Consider the following 19542-nt stretch of genomic DNA (forward strand, 5'->3'; position numbering starts at 1 on the left):
TTGGTGAAATATTTTTTTCCATCAGTTTCCAATGATTTACCTTGCTACTGCTCTGCCAGAATTTATCTAATATTCCCAGCAGTGAGAAGAACTTCCATATACTTGAGGAATTTGAGACTACTTTAATAGAGCATTAAAAAACCCCATATTCACAACACTCATAAGCACCACAAAGTGGATTTTGCAGTATGGTTCCGACTTCAAGCTCAATATATTGGTAAGAATAAGCAGGTCTAATTTGCAGAAACCTCATTTGTTTAATAAACTTAGGGATAATAATATTTGTAATATTTTATTTGTGGCATTTCCTTTGTTTCCTTTACTGCAAGGGCAAAGCCTTAATAAGAAGTCACTTTTACAATCAAAACCTGAATTCCAACTGCAGTGAAATATTCTGTTTAAAAAAATGGTTTTCTATACGCCAGGCACTCTTAGAATAATAAGAGGCCCTCAAGCATTAGGAAAGCTTTACCTCACCATCTGTGAAGAGATGACTTACGATTTCATAAAATGTGAATTATGCTCAGGAATACTCTCACTGCTATAAAACTGTCTCCTTTTATGTATTCATGATATCTTGCTCTTTCTTTATCCATTCTGCTGCTCAGAAGTAGGAAGGCGATGGCATACCCAAAAGACATTTTTGCAAAAACAAATAGATTGCAAAGAGCATTTGAAATTACCATTTTAAATTAGACAGCTTAATCAAGCACATGTGCTTTAAATCCACACTTTCTCCAGAAACAATGCAAGCTCCAAAATAGTATCTACGGTGAGAGAATGGGAAGGTCCCCATTAGCATGGTAAACACCATCACAATGATGGAAGAAAAGCTGTATCACTCCTCAGCCCACTTGCTGACAACAGGCTTGCCTTCAAACCTACAACTCCTCATTTGTTTTTCTCCAAGAAATCAATACAGACCTTCAATACAAACTATATAAGCAGGTGAAATGTTGCCCCTGAACAGTACTTCAAGTATTACAATCCTAATATAAATAAATCTAAGTATTTACATATAAAAATATACATAAACACTGATAATAACCTGGATGTATTGCAAAACTGCAATAAATACCACTTAAATTTACCTGAAGAAGGGTTTGCCTCCTAGAGCACACTAAAAAGTCTAACAGAGCTTACTCAGCTGCAAGTAATATGTATATATGATATATATATTTATATATCATATATAAATATATATATTATGTATATTTATATCTCTTTCATGGACACCCCCTTGTAGTGGGGAAAGAGCTTGCATGCCCTTGTGAGGTTGGGAGCTATGCTGGTGGTGGCTTATGCCTCCGGTAGGGTCGGTCTCCCATGCCAGTCAGCTCTCAAATGAAGGGTCAGACAAAGTGTGTCCATGGGCAGGATGAGTTCACTAGCCTTCGGGCAACCATCCTAGAAGGACAACTCCAACTTCAAACCCGGGCAGATGGAGCTCGTGTAGCCCTGTAAGGCCATCCATCTAAGAGAAGGACACGCTAATCAAACCTACGACCTGAGGACTTTGCTGTCACCATCCAAGCTCGCCAGGCCCTGGCAGATAAACCTCAGGTGTAAAGGGTGAGGCCAGTTCTGCGCACACTGTGCCTCACCTAAAATAAACCCACTGCGCAGGCCCGAAGGGTTTACCCACACTTGCAAAGCCCTGTAGCGGCAGGCGAGGGATGAAACGGCAGGTGATAAGGTGCACTGGAAGTCGCAGACCCAGCCCTGCATGCAGGCGGTTCAGGACATTGGTGGCTTGAGGCTGACCCAGGAGATGACTGTCTTGTTTGACAACATCCTAAATGACCAAGCAGCCTTTTTCAAGGAGAGCACTGCTTGCTCCATATGGAGAGAGGCCTAGAAAAGGTGGCCTAACCAAAGCTCATCTCCCCCTCCACCTGGTTGGCTAGCCACAGCCAACGGGCGTCTTCGGTGGCGGTCGATTAAAGACAAAGAGACAAAGGCATACACCTGCCTCCAAAGGTGTGTCCAGATTGACACTCGCATGTTGGAACATCAGAACCATGCTTGTTACAGTGAACAGTGGGCGTCCTGAGCGCCGTTCTGCTCTAATTGCCCATGAATTGTCACGTCTTAACATCGATATCGCTGCACTCAGTGAAGTTCGCCTTCATGAGGAAGGTAGCCTCAAAGAACATGGTGCTGGCTATACACTCTACTGGTGAGGCAAATCCAAAACTGAAAGTAGTTTTTCTGGAGTTGGCTTCATGATTGAAAACTCCATCGTCTCCAAACCTGAAAATTTACCTATAGGTCATTCCGATCATATTATCTCCTTACGTCTTCCACTACACAATAAGTAACATGTTGTTCTCTTCAGCATATATAATCCAACTCTGCAAACTGACCCTGCAGGGAAAGAAAAATTATACTCCGAGCTGCATCAACTCACTCAAAAGGTTCCTATAGAAGATAAGACCATAATCCTTGGTGACTTCAACACCTGAGCAGGCAAGAACTTTGAAGCCTGGAAAGGAGTACTAGGCAAGCACGGTGTTGGCAGCTGCAATGATAACAGTCGCCTCTTACTAGAGTTTTGTGGAGAGCAGCAGCTTACCATCACCAACACTATTTTCCAGCAGAAAGACAGCTGGAAGACAACTTGGATGCATCGTTGAGCTAAACATTGGCACCTTATTGATTATTTCTTAGTGCGCCAGAGAAATATTCATGATGTCTGTCACACCCGAGTGATGCCTAGTACAGAATGTCAAACAGACCACTGCCTTGTGAGTTCGTTTAACATCTTCGCCACTGACATGGACAGTGGGATTGAGTGCACCCTCAGCAAGTTTGCCGATGACACCAAGCTGTGTGGTTCGGTTGATCTGCTGGAGGGAAGGAATGCCATCCAGAGGGACCTTGACACGCTTGTGAGGTGGGCTGATGCCAGCCTCATGAAGTTCAACCATGCCAAGTGCAAGGTCCTACACCTGGGTCAGAGCAATCCCAGGCACAGCTACAGGCTGGGCAGAGAAGAGATTCAGAGCAGCCCTGAGGAGAAGGACTTGGGGGTGCTGGTCAATGAGAAAATGAACATGAGCCGGCTTCAGTGTGCGCTTGCAGCCCGGAAAGCCAACCATATCCTGGGCTGCATCAAAAGCAGCGTGACCAGCAGGTCGAAGGAGGTGATCCTGCCCCTCTCCTCTGCTCTTGTGAGACCTCACCTGAGTATTGTGTGCAGTTCTGGTGTCCTCAACATAAAAAGGACATGGAACTGTTGGAACAAGTCCAGAGGAAGGCCACGAGAGTGATCAGGGGACTGGAGCACCTCCCATATGAAGATCGGCTGAGAAAGTTGGGGCTGTTCAGCCTGGAGAAGAGAAGGCTGCGTGGAGACCTCATAGCAGCCTTCCAGTATCTGAAGGGGGCCTATAGGGATGCTGGGGAGGGACTCTTCATTAGGGACTGTAGTGACAGGAGAAGGGGTAATGGGTTAAAACTTAAACAGGGGAAGTTTAGGTTGGGTGTAAGGAAGAAATTATTTCCTGTTAGAGTGGTGAGGCACTGGAATGGGTTGCCCAAGGAGGTTGTGAATGCTCCATCCCTGGCAGTGTTCAAGGCCAGGCTGGACGAGGCCTTGGGTGATATGGTTTAGAGCGAGGTGTCCTGCCCATGGCAGGGGGTTGGAACTTGATGATCTTAAGGTCCTTTCCAACCCTAACTATTCTATGATTCTAAGTTCAGCCAACTTGACCCATGTGGAGCGTATACCAGCGGAACACGTCCCAGAAATAGGCAGATAAATACAGAGTGGAGCATACTGATTAGCTTCACATATTTATACTACCTACACCAGGTCTGAATCACATTCTCATTCACTGTGAGGAGTGTAGGTACATCAGCCAACCTGTATAATAGGCACTAACAAGATCAAGTGCTCTGAACATACTGTTCTCCTCCCACGTGAACCTGAACTCTGTTCTTCTTCACTGTGTCTGGTTAGGATGCTGTGCTGAACATACACAACATCAGTGTGCTGTATAAAATAAACCTCAAAGCTATGGAAACGAAATGAACCTTAAGCAGCCTGGACAGTTTATAGGGCTCTTAGGACACTCTATACACCAGAAATTTCTGCATCTCTATTGGCAACGACATCTCTGCACCCTGCTGAGTTCCATAGGCTGCAAAGTTATGCTCCATACTGGGGTCTGGGAATATGTTTCTTTTCCTTACTGCTGGCCTCAACTTAGCCAAGCCAGCCACCCATGTTCCCTGCTGTAATCAGTGATTACCAAGGGTCTATGCAATATTTTCACAAAGGAAATAAGCAGACTGTCTTGGAAGACTCAACTCCTTAATGAGAGGAGACAAAAGCACACATCACAAGTATGGATACTGTTTTTTGAAATAGGTAGAGTAATGCATTCATGCTTGAGCAAGCATATGAAAGACATCAGCAGTGAACAGATACTGTCCAGGTCCTCTGCACAGAAATGAGTTTACCAAGAAGAGACATGTATTTCTTTAAGTGGTTTTAATTTGGGGTGGTTTAATTGCTGGATGCACTGTTTTAGAGGCAGAAGTACTGTTTCAGTTTCAGAAGTTCTAAGCACATAACACCCCCATGACCTCCCCACCTTCTGTAGTCAGTGGAGTTACAGTAGCATAGGAGAGATCAGAAATACAGACAGAACATATGTTTGGTTGAGTCTCATTAAGTGAGGACAAATTCTAAAGAAAAGGGATTACAGTCTTTTCCAAAAATACAAGAGAAAAGGGAAGAAATCAGTGCACTTTAAATCATGATTTTATAAATGTTAACATCCTAAACTTGTCTTTATATCCAACTAAACATCATATGTTGCACAGCAATAAGACCTAAGTTTTGTGGACCAGGAAATCAGTAGTGCCTAGTCCTGAGGCTGGTGCCTCAGGACACACAGACTGACCAATGCCAGTAAGGCTGATGTGTGACAACCATAGGCAAATGGGATGCTGAATTATTGCTTCTCACTAAAATGGGATTCCCTAATCACATTTTTTGGCTAAAGTGCCTGGATTCTGAAAAAAAACCTTAGTGATACCAGTCCTCTAGCAAGCCTGAGTGACAAATCAAGCAACTGCTCAACTCCCAGACCACCTTTAAGCTCAAATGAAGTATATGTCATTCCCTGTAGGGTGGGAAGCGGAGACCACAGGTATCTTTGCACCAGTCTACAACCACTCTGGATCCACCTCTTGTCTTTTGAATGAAGACAATTTCAGCCCTCATGAAATAAGTACAAAAAAGACAGATTTAGAGTCAAACCTGCTGTTAGGTGGAAGCTTGACTTAGTTTCATTTATCTTTTATTCATGTCACGAAATCAACAAACAATTGGGTACAATTCACCCAAGTACTTAAAATATTTTCGCTTGACAAGTAACCTGTGCATTTTATATATACTAATCATAATCCCTTCTTGATCTGGCAAGAGGTGGACGTTTTCATCCTTCGGCATACTGACAGGTAATATTATTGTAGAGCTATTTGCCCATTCCCTGGTGACTGAACCTGCAGCATTCAGAATTTAACTATGGAAGCGGAATTCTTGCCTTTCAGGGTTTATTTACAGATTTTGCCAGGTGAACGTGTAACCTGTGAACTATAATTAGGGATTCCCAGCTGTTACCAGGAAGCCTGGAATTCACATCTTGCAAGCTTTGAACACATTGAAAAATCACTATTGGCAATCCTAAAACATTATTAAACTACCAGGGATAGAATAGCATAAGTGTAAAGTTCTATTAACCCTTTAGTCACTACAATTATAGCATACATATATAGAATACACACACAGACCTCTGAGTCCCTGTGATTTATTTAAGCACAGCCTAATTCAAGTGTCACCAGCTCAATACCGTGTTTCCTTGGTTTGACCAGTAAGCAAAACTGGAAATCTCCAATTCTTTTTTGTTTTGACTGATTGAAAATCAGTATTTGGAGCCTGAGAGAGACAGCCTTGGTCTTTTATTTATGTATGTAGCTAGAAGAACCACAGTGCATAGAAGAGGACAGAATTATCTCAAATCCATTCCTCCATGTACTGCAATAATGATCTATTTTCTAAAAACCTTCAATTTGGAATGTTTACCCCATTTCCCATGGTAGCAATTACATGTGTTATCCTTAAACACGTTTTAGCCTAAATACAATTTAGACATCTGAGGATTTTCCAAAATCAAATCTTCGTAGAATACCTGGACATTTAGATTGTTTAAAGACAAACTTCCTCTAAATGCAAGCAAACAACATCCTCCACTGCCTCTGCACCTTTCCCCCACCACACACACAAATTTCCAACTGGAAAAGCCAATTCTGAATTGTAAGACTTCTTGAGAAGAGACAGATTTTAGCATATCGAACATTGTTTTCATATTTTGGTTCATAACCAGCTCAAGCACTATTTGACATAAACCCCCTCAGTAATACCTTTACCACTCCCCACAGAAAAAAATAGTGAAGGACCTAGTTTTCACCATGCACAAAATTCCAGGTTCAGAGAGATACAAGTTCTACATCTCAGTATTAGCTAAAGGAGGGTTGTATCTGCAATTTCACAGAGACAAGCTTTAACCAATCAGCACACCTGTCCAAATGACCTCTTCAAGCTACAGAAAAGCTTAAAAGAATAAATAGAAGAAAAATGTGAATAATTTCAGGATAAATGAAAAAAAAACCCAAATATCATTCTTGTTAAGAGGCAGGTCTGAATAGATCCCATCACATAAACCCATGATAGCTTGATTCAAAAATCCAGCCACAGTCCCTACTAACATATATCCTGAGGCCATGCACATATGTTCCCAGTTCAAACCATTTAGTTTATTATTATTTCTCATCTGATTCCTTGTCAATATAACCAAAGAGACATAAAACAAAAGCAATCAAGAGCTCCTTTTAAAAACTACAGACATGGGTAAGCATCTATATTCTTTTTCCCTGAAGTCACTAAGTATAGTAACTCAAGCTTTGGCTCTCTGCCTAAAACTACACCATCTTTAAGTTTTAATTCAAACTTTCATCTATAAAACTAATTGTGCCATTAGAAGTGACATAGGTGCCAAACACTCTATAATTACATACTGTTAGATGCTTCCTGTTATTGAAAAACATTCTTCATTACATATACATTAAAATGGCCATTTGTTCCCATTACTGATCTCAAGAAATATTGTGAATGAATGCAAAATTTAACCTAAGTATCCCAGTGTCCTGGGTTCAGCAGCAGCAGTCATTTTTCTCCTTCTTGGTAGCTGGTGCAGCTCTGTGTTTTGACTTTCAGCCTGGGAACAGCGCTGGTAACACCGATGGTTTTAGTTGTTGCTCAGTAATGTTTACCCTGACCAAGGACTCTGTGAACCTCATGCTCTGTCAGGGAGGAGGGGAAGCCGGGAGGAAGCAGAGACAAGACACCTGACCCAAACTGACCAAAGAGGTATTCCATACCACAGCACGTCATGCCTGGGGGAGTAACTGGGAGTTAGCTGGAAGGACACAGGGCCTTCTGGGTCGGACTCACTTTCAGCAGGTGGTATTGTATTTTTTTCCCTTGTTATTTTCTCTTATTGTTGTCACTGGTGGTAGCAGTAGTGATTTGTGTTATACCTTAGTTACTGAACTGTTCTTATCTCAACACATGGGAGTTGCATTCTTTCAATTCTCCTCCCCATCCCTCTGGGAGGGAGGGGAAGAAAGAGGGACAAAAGGGGGTGAGTGAGTGAACGAGCTGTCTGGCTGGGTTTAAACCACGACACCCAGCTATGTTGCAATTTGGATAGCTACATCCTCTCTACCCTAAACACTCTCTATTTCTCTCCAATCTTTAATTTCATTTTAATAAATTAATCATTTCCCCAGTTATAAAACACTACCTAGTGCTGATGACAAAGAAAAAGTACCTCGTTCCTCTCTGAGGATGGCAGAACAAGCCTCACCTCCGAAGAGTCAGGCTGGTTGTGGAGAGAGTATCCTGCCCACTTCAGTTGCTCTTCAATTTAAAGTGCTGAGTAAATACAGATGAGCCAAAGCTGGGATGAGCAAGTTTGAAACAGTACCCTGCACCTCTCTAAGTAGGAGGGTGTTCCAGCTTGGGAGGGGACAGCGTTCACTGCCCTATAAAAACACAGCTTGTGGTTGCAGTTGTGGAGTCATAGTCTCATCAGATTCTAATTAAGCTTGGGGCTGTGACTACAAGTTCTCTTTCAGCTGTGTCAGCAGAAGGGTTCCCATCAGCCTATGTCCCAATCACAGCTTCCCTCCACCCTCTGGCTAGGGCTCTCTCAGACCTCCTAGCTAAGCTACTTCTTTGAGTGCTTGTTTGAGCCCAAAGTAAACCTGATTAGCATAAACATCTTAATAACAGGTCTTTGCTAACACTAATCCAGTCCATGTTGACTGCAACAGGGTTAAGGAAAATGTCACAGCAGCTCAGCTGCTACATATCATAGGGCAGAGTATTCTTTCAGGGGGACACAGACAGCTACCTGGAGGCTGGTCTCTTCTTCCATCTTACCTGCAGCCAGAAAAGGATCTATGTCTACAGTAATGGGTGGCTTCAGCAAAAACACATAAAGCAGGATGCACTTTAAACTGGACACGGCAGGATAAACACCAAACAGGGTGGCATTAAACTGCAAAGATCCAACCTCTTGTCATACGGCAGAGTTCATAAGATAGAATTTATACAGAGATAAACTAGCCACTCTTAAGGGCACAGAAATACTGAAACATAAGTCTATAAGATCAAAGTATTGTTCAAAGAGATCTGACTTGTATCAAACAGAGGCCTTTCAAAAAACTTCCACAACCCTGCCATATTTTTTGGTTGAAGTTTTCCACTGTTGCTAGATCCTACCAACACCAGTATAAATATTACTGAAGAGGGAAGGGAAGTGATTGTCAAAGTGAGCAGCAATAAGAAAAAAAAACAGAAAAAGGAAAAAAATAATCCAAACCAGACATGCAAAATCACAGAATCACAGCATTGTTAGGCTGTGAAGGGACCTCTTTGGAGATCATCCAGTCCAACGTGCCTGCTGAGGCAGGGTCACCCAGAGCAGGTTATACAGGAACACATCCAGGCAGGTTTTGAGTGTTTCCAGAGAGGGAGACTCACTGACCCTCCTGGGCAGCTTGTTCAGTGCTCTGCCACCCTCAACATAAAGTTCTTTCTCATGTTGAGGTGAAACTTCTTGTGTTTTAGTTTATGGCCATTGCTCCTCATTCTGTTGCTAAGCATCGCTGAAGAGTTTGGCACTGTCCTCGTGGCACCTGCCTTGGAGATACTTATATGTGTTAATGAGATCCCCTCCCAGTCTTCTCTTCTCTAGGCTGAACAGGCCCATGAGAGAGATCCTCCAGACCCCTAATCATCTCTGTGACCCTCTGCTGGACTCTCTCCAGTAGCCGCTTCTGTTTTTCACACTGAGGAGCCCAGAACTGGACACAGCACTCCAGATGTGGCCTCACTAGGGTCAAATAGAGGAGGAGGGATCATCTCCCTCGACCTGCTGGCCACACTCCTCACAGTGCCCCCCCCAGGATAGTATTGGCCCTCCTGTCCACAAGGGCACACTGCTGGCTCATAATCAACACTCGCCCTTCATCCAGATTGATGATAAACAAGTTGAATAAAACCGGACCCAGTATTGATCCCTGGAGAACACCACTTGACAGGCCTCCAACTAGATTCTATTGATTACAGCCCTCTGAACTCCATCATTCAATCCAACATATGGTAAGGATGCAGTGTAAGTAGTTACCTTGTTCTCTAACATCTAATCCACATTTTCAAAAGCAAAGTGTGCACCCAGCTCCTGATCAGTTTTCTGGACTATGCAAACTAAATAATCCTGGCTGCAGGATCTTAGAAGAGACTGTACTGCTGAGTGGGTTTGAGAGGTACAAGTGTTAACGGGGCGTGACAAACCAGACAGCAAAAGAGTTGTCACTTTGCTGCTTTTCCTGGCTGGAGTAGGGCTGGTCTTTCCCTGCCTCTACAGAATTTGGCACCCAACACCGAGCTTCACAGCAGTTTGGAGCTACACTTTCAGCTTGTCAAGTGGCCAGTGTCTCAGATCACTCAAGTTTCCCAAAGGGTCACAACACCAACAACATTATTACTCCAAGCAAGACAGCACCCTGGGTTTGTCAGCACTCAGTTCATTTAAACATCAGTTTAAAACTGGAAAGATTAGAAGCTTATCCTAACAAAAGAAGTTGAATACTGAAGGTGGGTTGCAACAATGGAAACAAGATCACAAACTGAAATACCAAGCTGGGAATTTAAGAGGACTCACTCCCCAGTCCCTGTCCATTAAGCCTACATTTTCCCTTTCTTCCTTCAAAACAAACTCCCAAACTATTCACAAATCTTTAGCCAGCAATAGCTCTAATAATCCACATTTTCTTCCTGAGCCTGCCTTTTCTCTTCCGTCTTTCAGTACAGGTAAAATATTTGGTGACTGGTACTGGAATCAATTCAAGGCAAATCAAACATTTGGGGTATCTCAGGAAGAGAAGACAGATAAAGGGCTGGGAGGAGTTAACTTTCAAGACCATTGAAAACACCTTTATGAATATAGTATCACAGGAAATGTTCACTGGATGCACACCCTCTCTCTGTCTCTGTTTAAGCTCTCCACGGGGATCAAACACAGACCATTAATAATATAGACGAAAGTACTGGCATGTAGAGTCTTTGTCTGAACTATATTCCCTAGTCTCTTATGTCAGCTTGGAGGCTTGAAACAAGTGGGTTCCTTCATCCATCACTCTCTTTTATATATCCACAAGGCTAGATCCAGCAAGCAAAAATCTACTTCAGATATTTCTCTTAAGCATAAAGGTAGTATGACAGCTTAAATAAAGATGGTTTTAGTTTCCTCTTTCTGTTTCATAGACTTTATCCTTGCAGCACATTTCTATGGTTTCAGTCAGAAAGAAATGACATTGATTTTTTCCCCTGATATCTCTGTATAGCTCTATCCAGGGCACCAAGTCTTTGATTTGCAGAGCCAGTGATCATGACTAAATGGATCGTTAATCCAGATGGCAGTCCAGTTCCTTCACCCTCTTCACCTTAAGGAGCCTTCTCTTCTCCAGGCTGACATAGCCCATCTCTCGCAGCCTGGCTCCAGAGCAGAGCTGCTGCAGCCCTCACAGCATCTCCATGTCTGTGAGAATTGTTCTGAAGAGCCCTCTGCAGCTAAATGGGAATTCCACTGAGAAATGACATTTCTTGTTTAAATCAGTCCCCACTTCCCATCCCGCCCCCATGGAAGTGACCAGAGCTAGAACATGGGGGATAAAGTTATCTCGGTGGGGCTGAATGCATTGCTAAAGTACCAGAACTGACTCTCATGGATCGCATGCCTCACGCCTGGTTCTTTCCTCCCTCCCTTTCATTTAACCCCAATTTAGGTTTCCTTCCTCCTCCATCCCCGTTGTTTGGCTTCGAGATGAGCTGAGGCCCCGTTTCCCTCTAGTGGTTCAACACTTTCCATGCAGCCCTGAAGCAGAGCAGAGCTTGGACCTTTTGAAGCTCCAGAGCAATCTCAACAGGGAGGCCATTTCCTCTTGACCTAGTGTTTGTTCCTTGGGAGCAGAGCCCAGCCCCTCCTGGCTCCATCCTCCTTTCTGGCAGTTGTAGGGAGCAATAAGGTCCCCCCTGAGCCTTCTCCAGACTGAATCCCCCAAGGTCCCTCAGCTGTTCCCCATTGCACTTGTGCTTCAGGCCCTGCACCAGCTCTATTGCCCTTCTCTGGCCCTGCTCCAGCACCTCAATGTCTCTCTTGTAGTGAGGGGCCCAGAACTGAACACAGGATTTGAGGTGCAGCCTCACCAGTGCAGGGGTTGATCACTGCGCTGGCTTGGCTGGACACACTATTGCTGATACAGGACAGGATGCTGTTGCCCTTCTTGGCTGCCCGGGCACAAGGTGGCTCATACCATGCTGTCACAATCCCACTCCTCTCTCTGCAGGATGCTGGGGAGGAATTGCTCAACAGAAGTACCACCAGCATTTAATACGCAAACATTTTTGTGCTCTTTTCCTCTTACAATAACAAACACAAATAGTAACAATTGTGTCTGTAACAGTTTAATCACAGCAATGTGCTCAGGATCCAGGAAGAGAAGGTGTTAGGCACCAGAAGTCCTTGGGGACTTTTATTACTGGAAATGGGATCTTTGCCGAAATCTGCAAACTATCTGTAGAGAAAAGACAAGATAAATTGACTCTTAGAATAGGATTGTGTCTGACTTATAATTTTCAGGAATCTTTTTTTCTTTCAACCTAGCAGAGGATCAACTTAATTTGTGAATCTACTGAAAAATGAAGAAAGAAGGGGGTGGGTAAAATAGGTGACACTTTAAGCTATAGGAGCCTCTGCAGAAAACAAATTTCTCTTGGCAATCAAGATAACAACCATAAACAGGTTGTTGGAGGGAAAAATTACTTTTTGCTGTAACACAGATCATATATAGATGACTGATTTCTCTTTAAAGTTGAAGCCCAAAAGGGTTGTTTATATGTATATTCAGCATCTGACCTAGCTCTTGAAGAGATGAGGAATGGTGGCTAAAGGGCTCTCAAAATGTTTCTCGGCAAGGAGCACAGGGTAACAGTCAGTGTAAATACAAATAGTTCAGACAGTTGCTAACAAAAGTGAAGTTGTTCCTTCAGATAATTTGTAATGCTTGCCCTCTTAGATGCAATCAGAAAGTTTTCCTTACAAAGCCTTATATGTCAGTTGTGAAGCCGCTTTGGATACCCATTACTTTCCTTTACTTGGGATGTGCTAGAAGTACCTGCATCTATAGAAATCTAGAGACTGCGTGTTTGCATGAATAAGGATTGTCCTGCAATGTGGGCTCAGTGTCTTTAATGCATCAGATCCTTATGCAGATAACTGTCCTCTATAAATGGTCTGGAAATCATGCTGATGTAAACAAAAGCTCCAGAATGTGATGTGTTAGTTTACATAGCTTCTTCCGAATCTAGAGACCATAAGCAGAAAGTATCTCTACTTATTGTCCTATTAATTAGTATAGATATGACCAAAGGGACTCTTTCAACATATTTGCAGCATACTCAGTTTCAGTGATTTAGTGCTCAACTGTGGCAGCTAGGTTTGTGCTTCCATTACCTACCATTCCCAGGTGGTTTGTATCCTGCACTGCATTTGCCTTGAGTTGTTTAACTTTCCAGATCATGCAAAATCTTGATGTGTTCAACATAGTACAATTTATACTAAGAGGAAAGTAACTGTGTGAAATGTAGAAGGAGATCCTCCCACCATTATTTTCCCTGAGGACTTGTACTTTCAGTGGTGCTACACTGACAACATTTCCCTAGCTTTGACTTTCCTTTTGAGTCTCCTTTTAGTTGTGTTATTTGCTAAGCTAATGTAATGTGCTGCCTTAAATGGATTTTCCCATTTAATTTTAATGAGTGGAAAAGAGACAGCTGTCCTTGATCTGTTTTACTATTGCTCATCAGGCTTGCTTTGCAGGATCGTGGGTTTCTTGGAAAGTCCCATACAGACAAACCCCATAATAAATAGTGAAGAAAATGGTAGTTGTGTGAATTTGACTGATCTCCTGCAGAAGGGTCTTAACTGATGGGTTCTTTTACTCTAAAATCAGTATTGGAATATTGCTCTAACATTGTTATAACACCACGATTTGATACAAGCGTTATGGACCATATGGATGTGTGACTGCTGATATTCTCAGATGCATGTAATATATATATAAAATATATTATATATTTATTATATATTTATATAATATTTTATATAACTATATAAGTAGAAATTAAACATATCTTGGTTTTTTTATTTATTTATTTTTAATTGGGAAACCTTAATTCTACCTTCTACTTTTTATCTATAGATAAAGCTTTTAAAGTAGCATCATTCAGTGAACTCCTCATTTGTTATTCTCTAAGAAATCAATACAAACCTTCAATACAAACTATATAAGCAGGTGAAATGTTGCCCCTGAACTGTACTTAAAGTATTACAATCCTAATATAAATAAATCTAAGTATTTATCATCTAAAGAAGGGCTTGCCTCCTAGAGCACACTTAAAAAGTCTAACAGAGCTTTTAATGTTAAACCAAACAAGTTAGGCACCTTCCAAATGCAACATCTGCCCAGCTAATTACCTAGAGGCAGAGATAGTACATACATTTCATCATATGACTGCCCTCTTAGCAAACTAACATTTCCTAAGAACATCTACAGAATATAACTTGGTGAAACCACACTAAGCAGATATTTTTATTTAGAAAAAGAAAGCATAATTACCTTTAAAATGTATGTTATTTGATATGTCTGCATTTTGAGATGGAAATAGCTAGCTCTGCTCCTTAGCAGCTCCAGTAAAGGTGTCCGTGTACAATCGGTGTTTATTTCCATCTTGGACTGTAGCTCTCCACATCTGCAAAGCATGGGGGTAGTACTAACAGTCAGTACAGCAGAACCATTAGTAAGATTTCATCACAAGATCAACAGTCAGACTCCCCAGATGACACTACTTAAAACACAGCAGTTAAATAGTAGTTTATCCTGTCTTTTTGATCAGTCTCTCTCTGCTTGCTCGTAGCATGTGAGTTCGTCTCCAAAAATCAGCGAGAAAGTTTTTCTCCATTTGGCACTACAGGTTGCCTTCCCTTTCCCATACTGGTCTCTCACCTTCCCAACATTTCACTCTGATCCTCCAGTGCCAGATCAGTCCTGTTCTCCTACTTCCATTTGCCCATTATTCAAATAATATGTCATTAATTGCAGCAGTTGCCAAAACATCACACCTGCCACCAGCTACACAGAATCATAGAATCAGCTGGGTTGGAAAAGACCTTTAAGATTGTCAAGTCCAACCATTACCCCAGTAGTGCTGGATCCACCACTAAACCATGTCACTGAGGGCCTTATCTACATGGTTTTTGAACACTTCCAACAACAGTGATTCCACCACTTCCCTGGGAAACCCATTCCAACACCTGACTACATGTATAGCCTCTGCTCATCCCATCTTACCTCTGCTTTTCCTGTTGCACAAGAAAATGGCAGGGATTGTATTTTCTCTGAAGTATTTGGCTTGGAGATGAAATAAAGCTCTCTCTGCCTCCTTCAAAGCTCTGGGGAAGAAAACAAACAGCAGTGAAACAAGTAGCAATGGACACTGCCACAAGCTCTCTCATGCTGTGGGACACTGCAAAACCCAGAAGCACTGCAGTCAAGTCAGTTCATGCCACCAGCTCCATTGGTCTCTCATAGAGTCATAGAATGGTGTGTGTTTGGAGGGACGTTAAAGCTCATACAGCTCCAAATCCTGCCACAAGGCAGGGACCCCTTCCACTGGAGCAGCTTGCTCCAAGCCCCTGTGTCCAACCTGGCCTTGAACACTGCCAGGGATGGGGCAGCCACAGCTTCTCTGGGCACCCTGTGCCAGCGCCTCAGCACCCTCACAGGGAAGAGCTTCTGCCTAAGAGCTCAGCTCAGTCTCCCCTCGGGCAGGCTCAAGCCATTCCCCTTGTCCTGTCCCTACAGGTCCTTGTCCCAAGCCCCTCTCCAGGTTTCCTGCAGCCCCTTTAGGCACTGGAGCTGCTCTAAGGTCTCCCCTTGAGGAGCCTTCTCTTCTCCAGGCTCTCAGCCAGCAAGATGTCACTGACTCCCTCAGCCCATCTCTGTGGGGATCCGGACACAGTTTCCCTGAGCACCTGACAGTCCCTGTGGGCAGTGACAGACCCCAGCAGTCCCAGCAGACAGCGACCCGGGCCTCTGCCCACCCGTCCCAGCTCTGCTCCTTGCTGTGCCATGCTAGCAGGCACGGGTGCAGGCGCCCCTCACGGAACAGCGGGCAGTGTAGACACCGAGACCTCTGTAGGAGCCTGATGGCAGGCCTCTGGGCACGGAGACAGAGGTTATAGGCGCCGCTTCCCTTCCACCTCCCTGCCGGGAGCTGCCCCCAGAGGCGGGGACCCGGCTCGGGGAACCCAGAGCTCGCTGCCTGCTCCCACCCCAGCAGCGTCCCGCGCTGGCCGCACCCCGGCACAATCGGCCCGGTTCGAGCGACGAGGCCAGGCCCGGGCACAGCTCGGTGCTCTCGGCTGCTCAGGCCCGCGGGCTCCGGGCCAGGACAGCCCAGCCGGAGCAGGGGAGAACGGGGCGGGCTCGGTTGGTCCAAACCGGGCCGCCCGGCAGGGCCCCTCTGCGGCGCGGCTGTCAGCGTGAGAGGGGTGGCGGCCCCTGCAGGCCGCGCTGGGGCGAACACCCGGAGCATCGGCAGCCGGCGCCGCAGCCCGGCGGTGTCAGTGCCACGGTGTCCGCCGGGAAGCGAGAGGCAAGAGCCGGCGGCCGCCCTCCCTCCTGATCCCCGCGGCCAGGCCCCCGTATGCAGCCCTCACCCTGGAGCGGCGGCGGCGGCGGATCGAGGAGCTCTCGCGGTCGTCCCGGCAGCGGCTGCTGCAGTCGCGGGACAGGATGTTCTCCAAGTTCACCTCCATCCTGCAGCACGCCGTGGAGGCGGTAAGGCCGCCGGCGGGCCGAGCCACTCCGCGCCGGGGATGCAAGTGGGGCCTAGGCGGCGAGCGGGCGGAGCTGGGGGGCTCGGCTCGCTCTCTCAGCGCGGCGTCCCTTCCCTGCCGCCTCCCCCGAGGCCTGCTGCCGGCGAGGGGCCCCACCGAGCCCACGTACCCGCCGGCAGCCGCGGCACCGCCGAGCCCGGCTCGCCCGTGCCGCGGGGCTGGGAGGAGGACGGCGGGCGGGCCGCGGCGAAGCTGCCCCAGCGCCGGCTACAGCCGGCCCGGGCTGCCGAGGGCCGGAGATGAAGGGAGCGGAGGGACCAGGCGCTTCCCGGAGCGCTGCCACCCCGGCACAGCCCCCTCGGGCATCATGAGCCCCCGGGCTGTCAGCGCCGGTAACGTGCCTTGCCCGTAGGCCCCGCTGCCCTCGCCCTGGCCGCTTTCAGCGAAACGAGGGTGAAGTTGAATTCAGGAAACTTCTCCGGATTCCCTTGTTGTTGTGGCCGGCAGACAATAGTCGCCGTGTCCGGTGCTTTTGTGTGATGTGGTCACTTCCAAACCGATGTTTTCAGCCTTGGTTTCTGGTTTTTAACTGGGTGTGGAGGGAAAGGAGGGCGAGGGGATCTGCGGTTGTGTACGGGCGGTTCGATTTCACCGTGTAAACACACACACCGGTGCCCATCGCGGCGCTGGGGAGAGGGGAGCAGCGGGGCCTGTCTCCGAAGCTGCCATTTCTGTAGGCCCCGTTCAGCTGCTTGCTTCTCAGGACTCGTTTTGTGTCCGCACGGGTTGATTTTGTTTGTTTTTCCGTTAGGTGAGGTCCTGGTGGTAATATCTGTGGCTTCCAGCATCTTTCTCTTTAAGCTAACACATCCAGGAGGCTGAGGTTGAAGAGGTGCATCTTTGGGTGCTACAAACTGGCAGTGAAATACTGCTGGCAGTGAAGGTGGAAAGTGTTGATGGAAAATGATTCAAATGGTTGAGAAAGGAACACCGTTTGTGCATCATTGTACCCCTTGATGCTGCATATACTTGAGCATATGCATTATGTGTGTGCATGTAATTTTGGGGCCTTTAGCAGGACTATTCAGGTTTAAAAGTTAGGCTTACAATAATTAATTGCGGGTTCCTACTTTGCTCTTTTAGTGGTGGAGTGGCAATTGGAAAGAAATGCTTGAAATAACGATGAAATGGCCTGAAAATTCTCTGTGACCACATATGAATGCCTTCAATAGGCAGTGCTTTCATTGGAGGAAAACCAGAAATTAGTGCCTCCCTGACTAAAGAAACCTTGTTAGTCTTGTGAGCTGTGCCACAATTTGTATGAGTAAGCATGGAAAAGAAGTTACTCTTTCAGGCCCACCAATTCAAGATACCTAATCAAAGTCATTTCTGGAAGAACATTTACATTATTGATGTGTACAAAAAAGTTCTGCATTTATATGAGATCCATAAAGAAACCTAGGAAACATGAAGGAGTTGAATGGAAAAGGGGAAGAATGGAGATGGTAGGGACTAGATGATCTTTTTTTAATAAAAAAAAACTCAACACCTCCCCACCCCCAAGAAAAACAGACACAGATGGAGAACATCATTTGGCAAGTGACCTGCTACGAAACAACATGCTCTGTGTCCTTGCTTGACTCTGGTGTCCTTTACCCTGCTAACACCACTGTGAGGGAGCTCCTGCTGATAAGTACTGCACTACATTGCATTTACAGGGTTGTGAAACACCAACTGCCACATGCTAGGAGTAAATCATGGAATCCCAAAAGCAAAACGGTATTAAGAATTTGTCTTATTTCACCTAGGAAGTTTGACCCACTAATTCAAAGCCAGAAATGACAAACTTTTAAACAGTTTTGGGGCTGTACATGACTTTAAAGCATTGTTTTATTATCTCATAAAAAGTATGTGGGCTACTTAACTTCGCTACTCTGAAAATGAAAACTGGTGTAAATCCTAAATATTAGATAAGCTCAGCCTGATGCTGCCTGCTGTTCTCAGAACCTAGAGAATTCAGACCATCATTTTTACTTGCTATTACAGCTGCAGAGCAAGTGTAGCTTGTGCAGCCTCGTGTGGACTCTGTTTCAGCCTTGAATATCAGCACCAGAACTGGTAACTAAGATATAAATTCTCCTAGGTTTTGGGTGCCTGCTTCTGGGAGGAATTCATTTGCAGTTGAAGAGTTTTGAGCTGAGCTGGGCATTTAAATACCCTTGGAGTGCCTAGTCTTAGCTTTCATTGGTAGGACTACTTAGAATGGTTAGGGTAGACTTTCTTTCCTGTCGTTTCTCCTACACATCAATTATGTAATGCTCCTATCCTGCCTCAGGGCCCACAGGCCTGCAGACTTCAGAGAGATGTATTCAGATAAGTATTCCTATCTTACTAAATAATCTTTGTTATCTTACCCTCAATATGCCGTCTCACTGAACTATGACGAGGAGTTCCAAAGGTTGACAGTAATACACAGAGGAGTATTTGCCTTTCACTTGCTGTGAGTGTGCCGCTCTTTGACTGCCTTCATGACAGGACTATAATGAAGCAAACATAAAGGACCATTTGCTTTTCAGTAAGAGTTTTCTTACCTTGAGTAGCTCAAAACTTTCAGCCTTTTCTGCCTAAAATGCCCAAGAGTGTGATATCATATTCCCATTTTCACTACAACTGAATCCTAATTTTTGCCACCTCTTTTCCTGTGTCAGTTCTGTCAGTATTTCACATACTTTTACCCTTTCGGGAATTCTCTGCAGCATCCAGATGAGCAAGCACTCTGTCAGGTACTGTCCTGACAGAGGCATCCTTAATGTGGGTAGGGTGAGAATGGTGGAGGGAACTGCTGTCTTTGTTCTGTTACCTTACTTCAGGGCAGAACAGAATAGAAACGTTGTTGCTGTGTGGGGTTAATATTAATGAATCTGTGACAGTTTATATATGGCTTGTCCCCAAGATGTTTTCTCTTTGCTATGCATTTCTAGTATACTTTTGTCCCAGATGT

At 44.9% G+C, this 19542-nt stretch overlaps 1 protein-coding gene across 1 annotated transcript in view; it reads left to right on the plus strand.

Annotated features, from left to right (window-relative positions):
- The first annotated feature begins 16305 nt into the window (after positions 1–16305).
- Positions 16306–19542, plus strand: part of FHIP2A (FHF complex subunit HOOK interacting protein 2A) — a 31832-nt gene continuing 28595 nt past the window's right edge. The window contains exon 1 of the mRNA XM_061372761.1: positions 16306–16542. Within this exon, the coding sequence (XP_061228745.1) occupies positions 16498–16542 (45 nt within the window). The 5' untranslated portion in view covers positions 16306–16497. The remainder of the gene's footprint in view (positions 16543–19542) is intronic.

This window comes from Neopsephotus bourkii, unplaced genomic scaffold (genome assembly GCF_033783945.1).
Source record: "Neopsephotus bourkii isolate Nb327-2 ecotype Australia unplaced genomic scaffold, CSIRO-AGI_Nbou_v1 NB_1615, whole genome shotgun sequence".
Classification (NCBI taxonomy): domain Eukaryota; kingdom Metazoa; phylum Chordata; class Aves; order Psittaciformes; family Psittacidae; genus Neopsephotus; species Neopsephotus bourkii.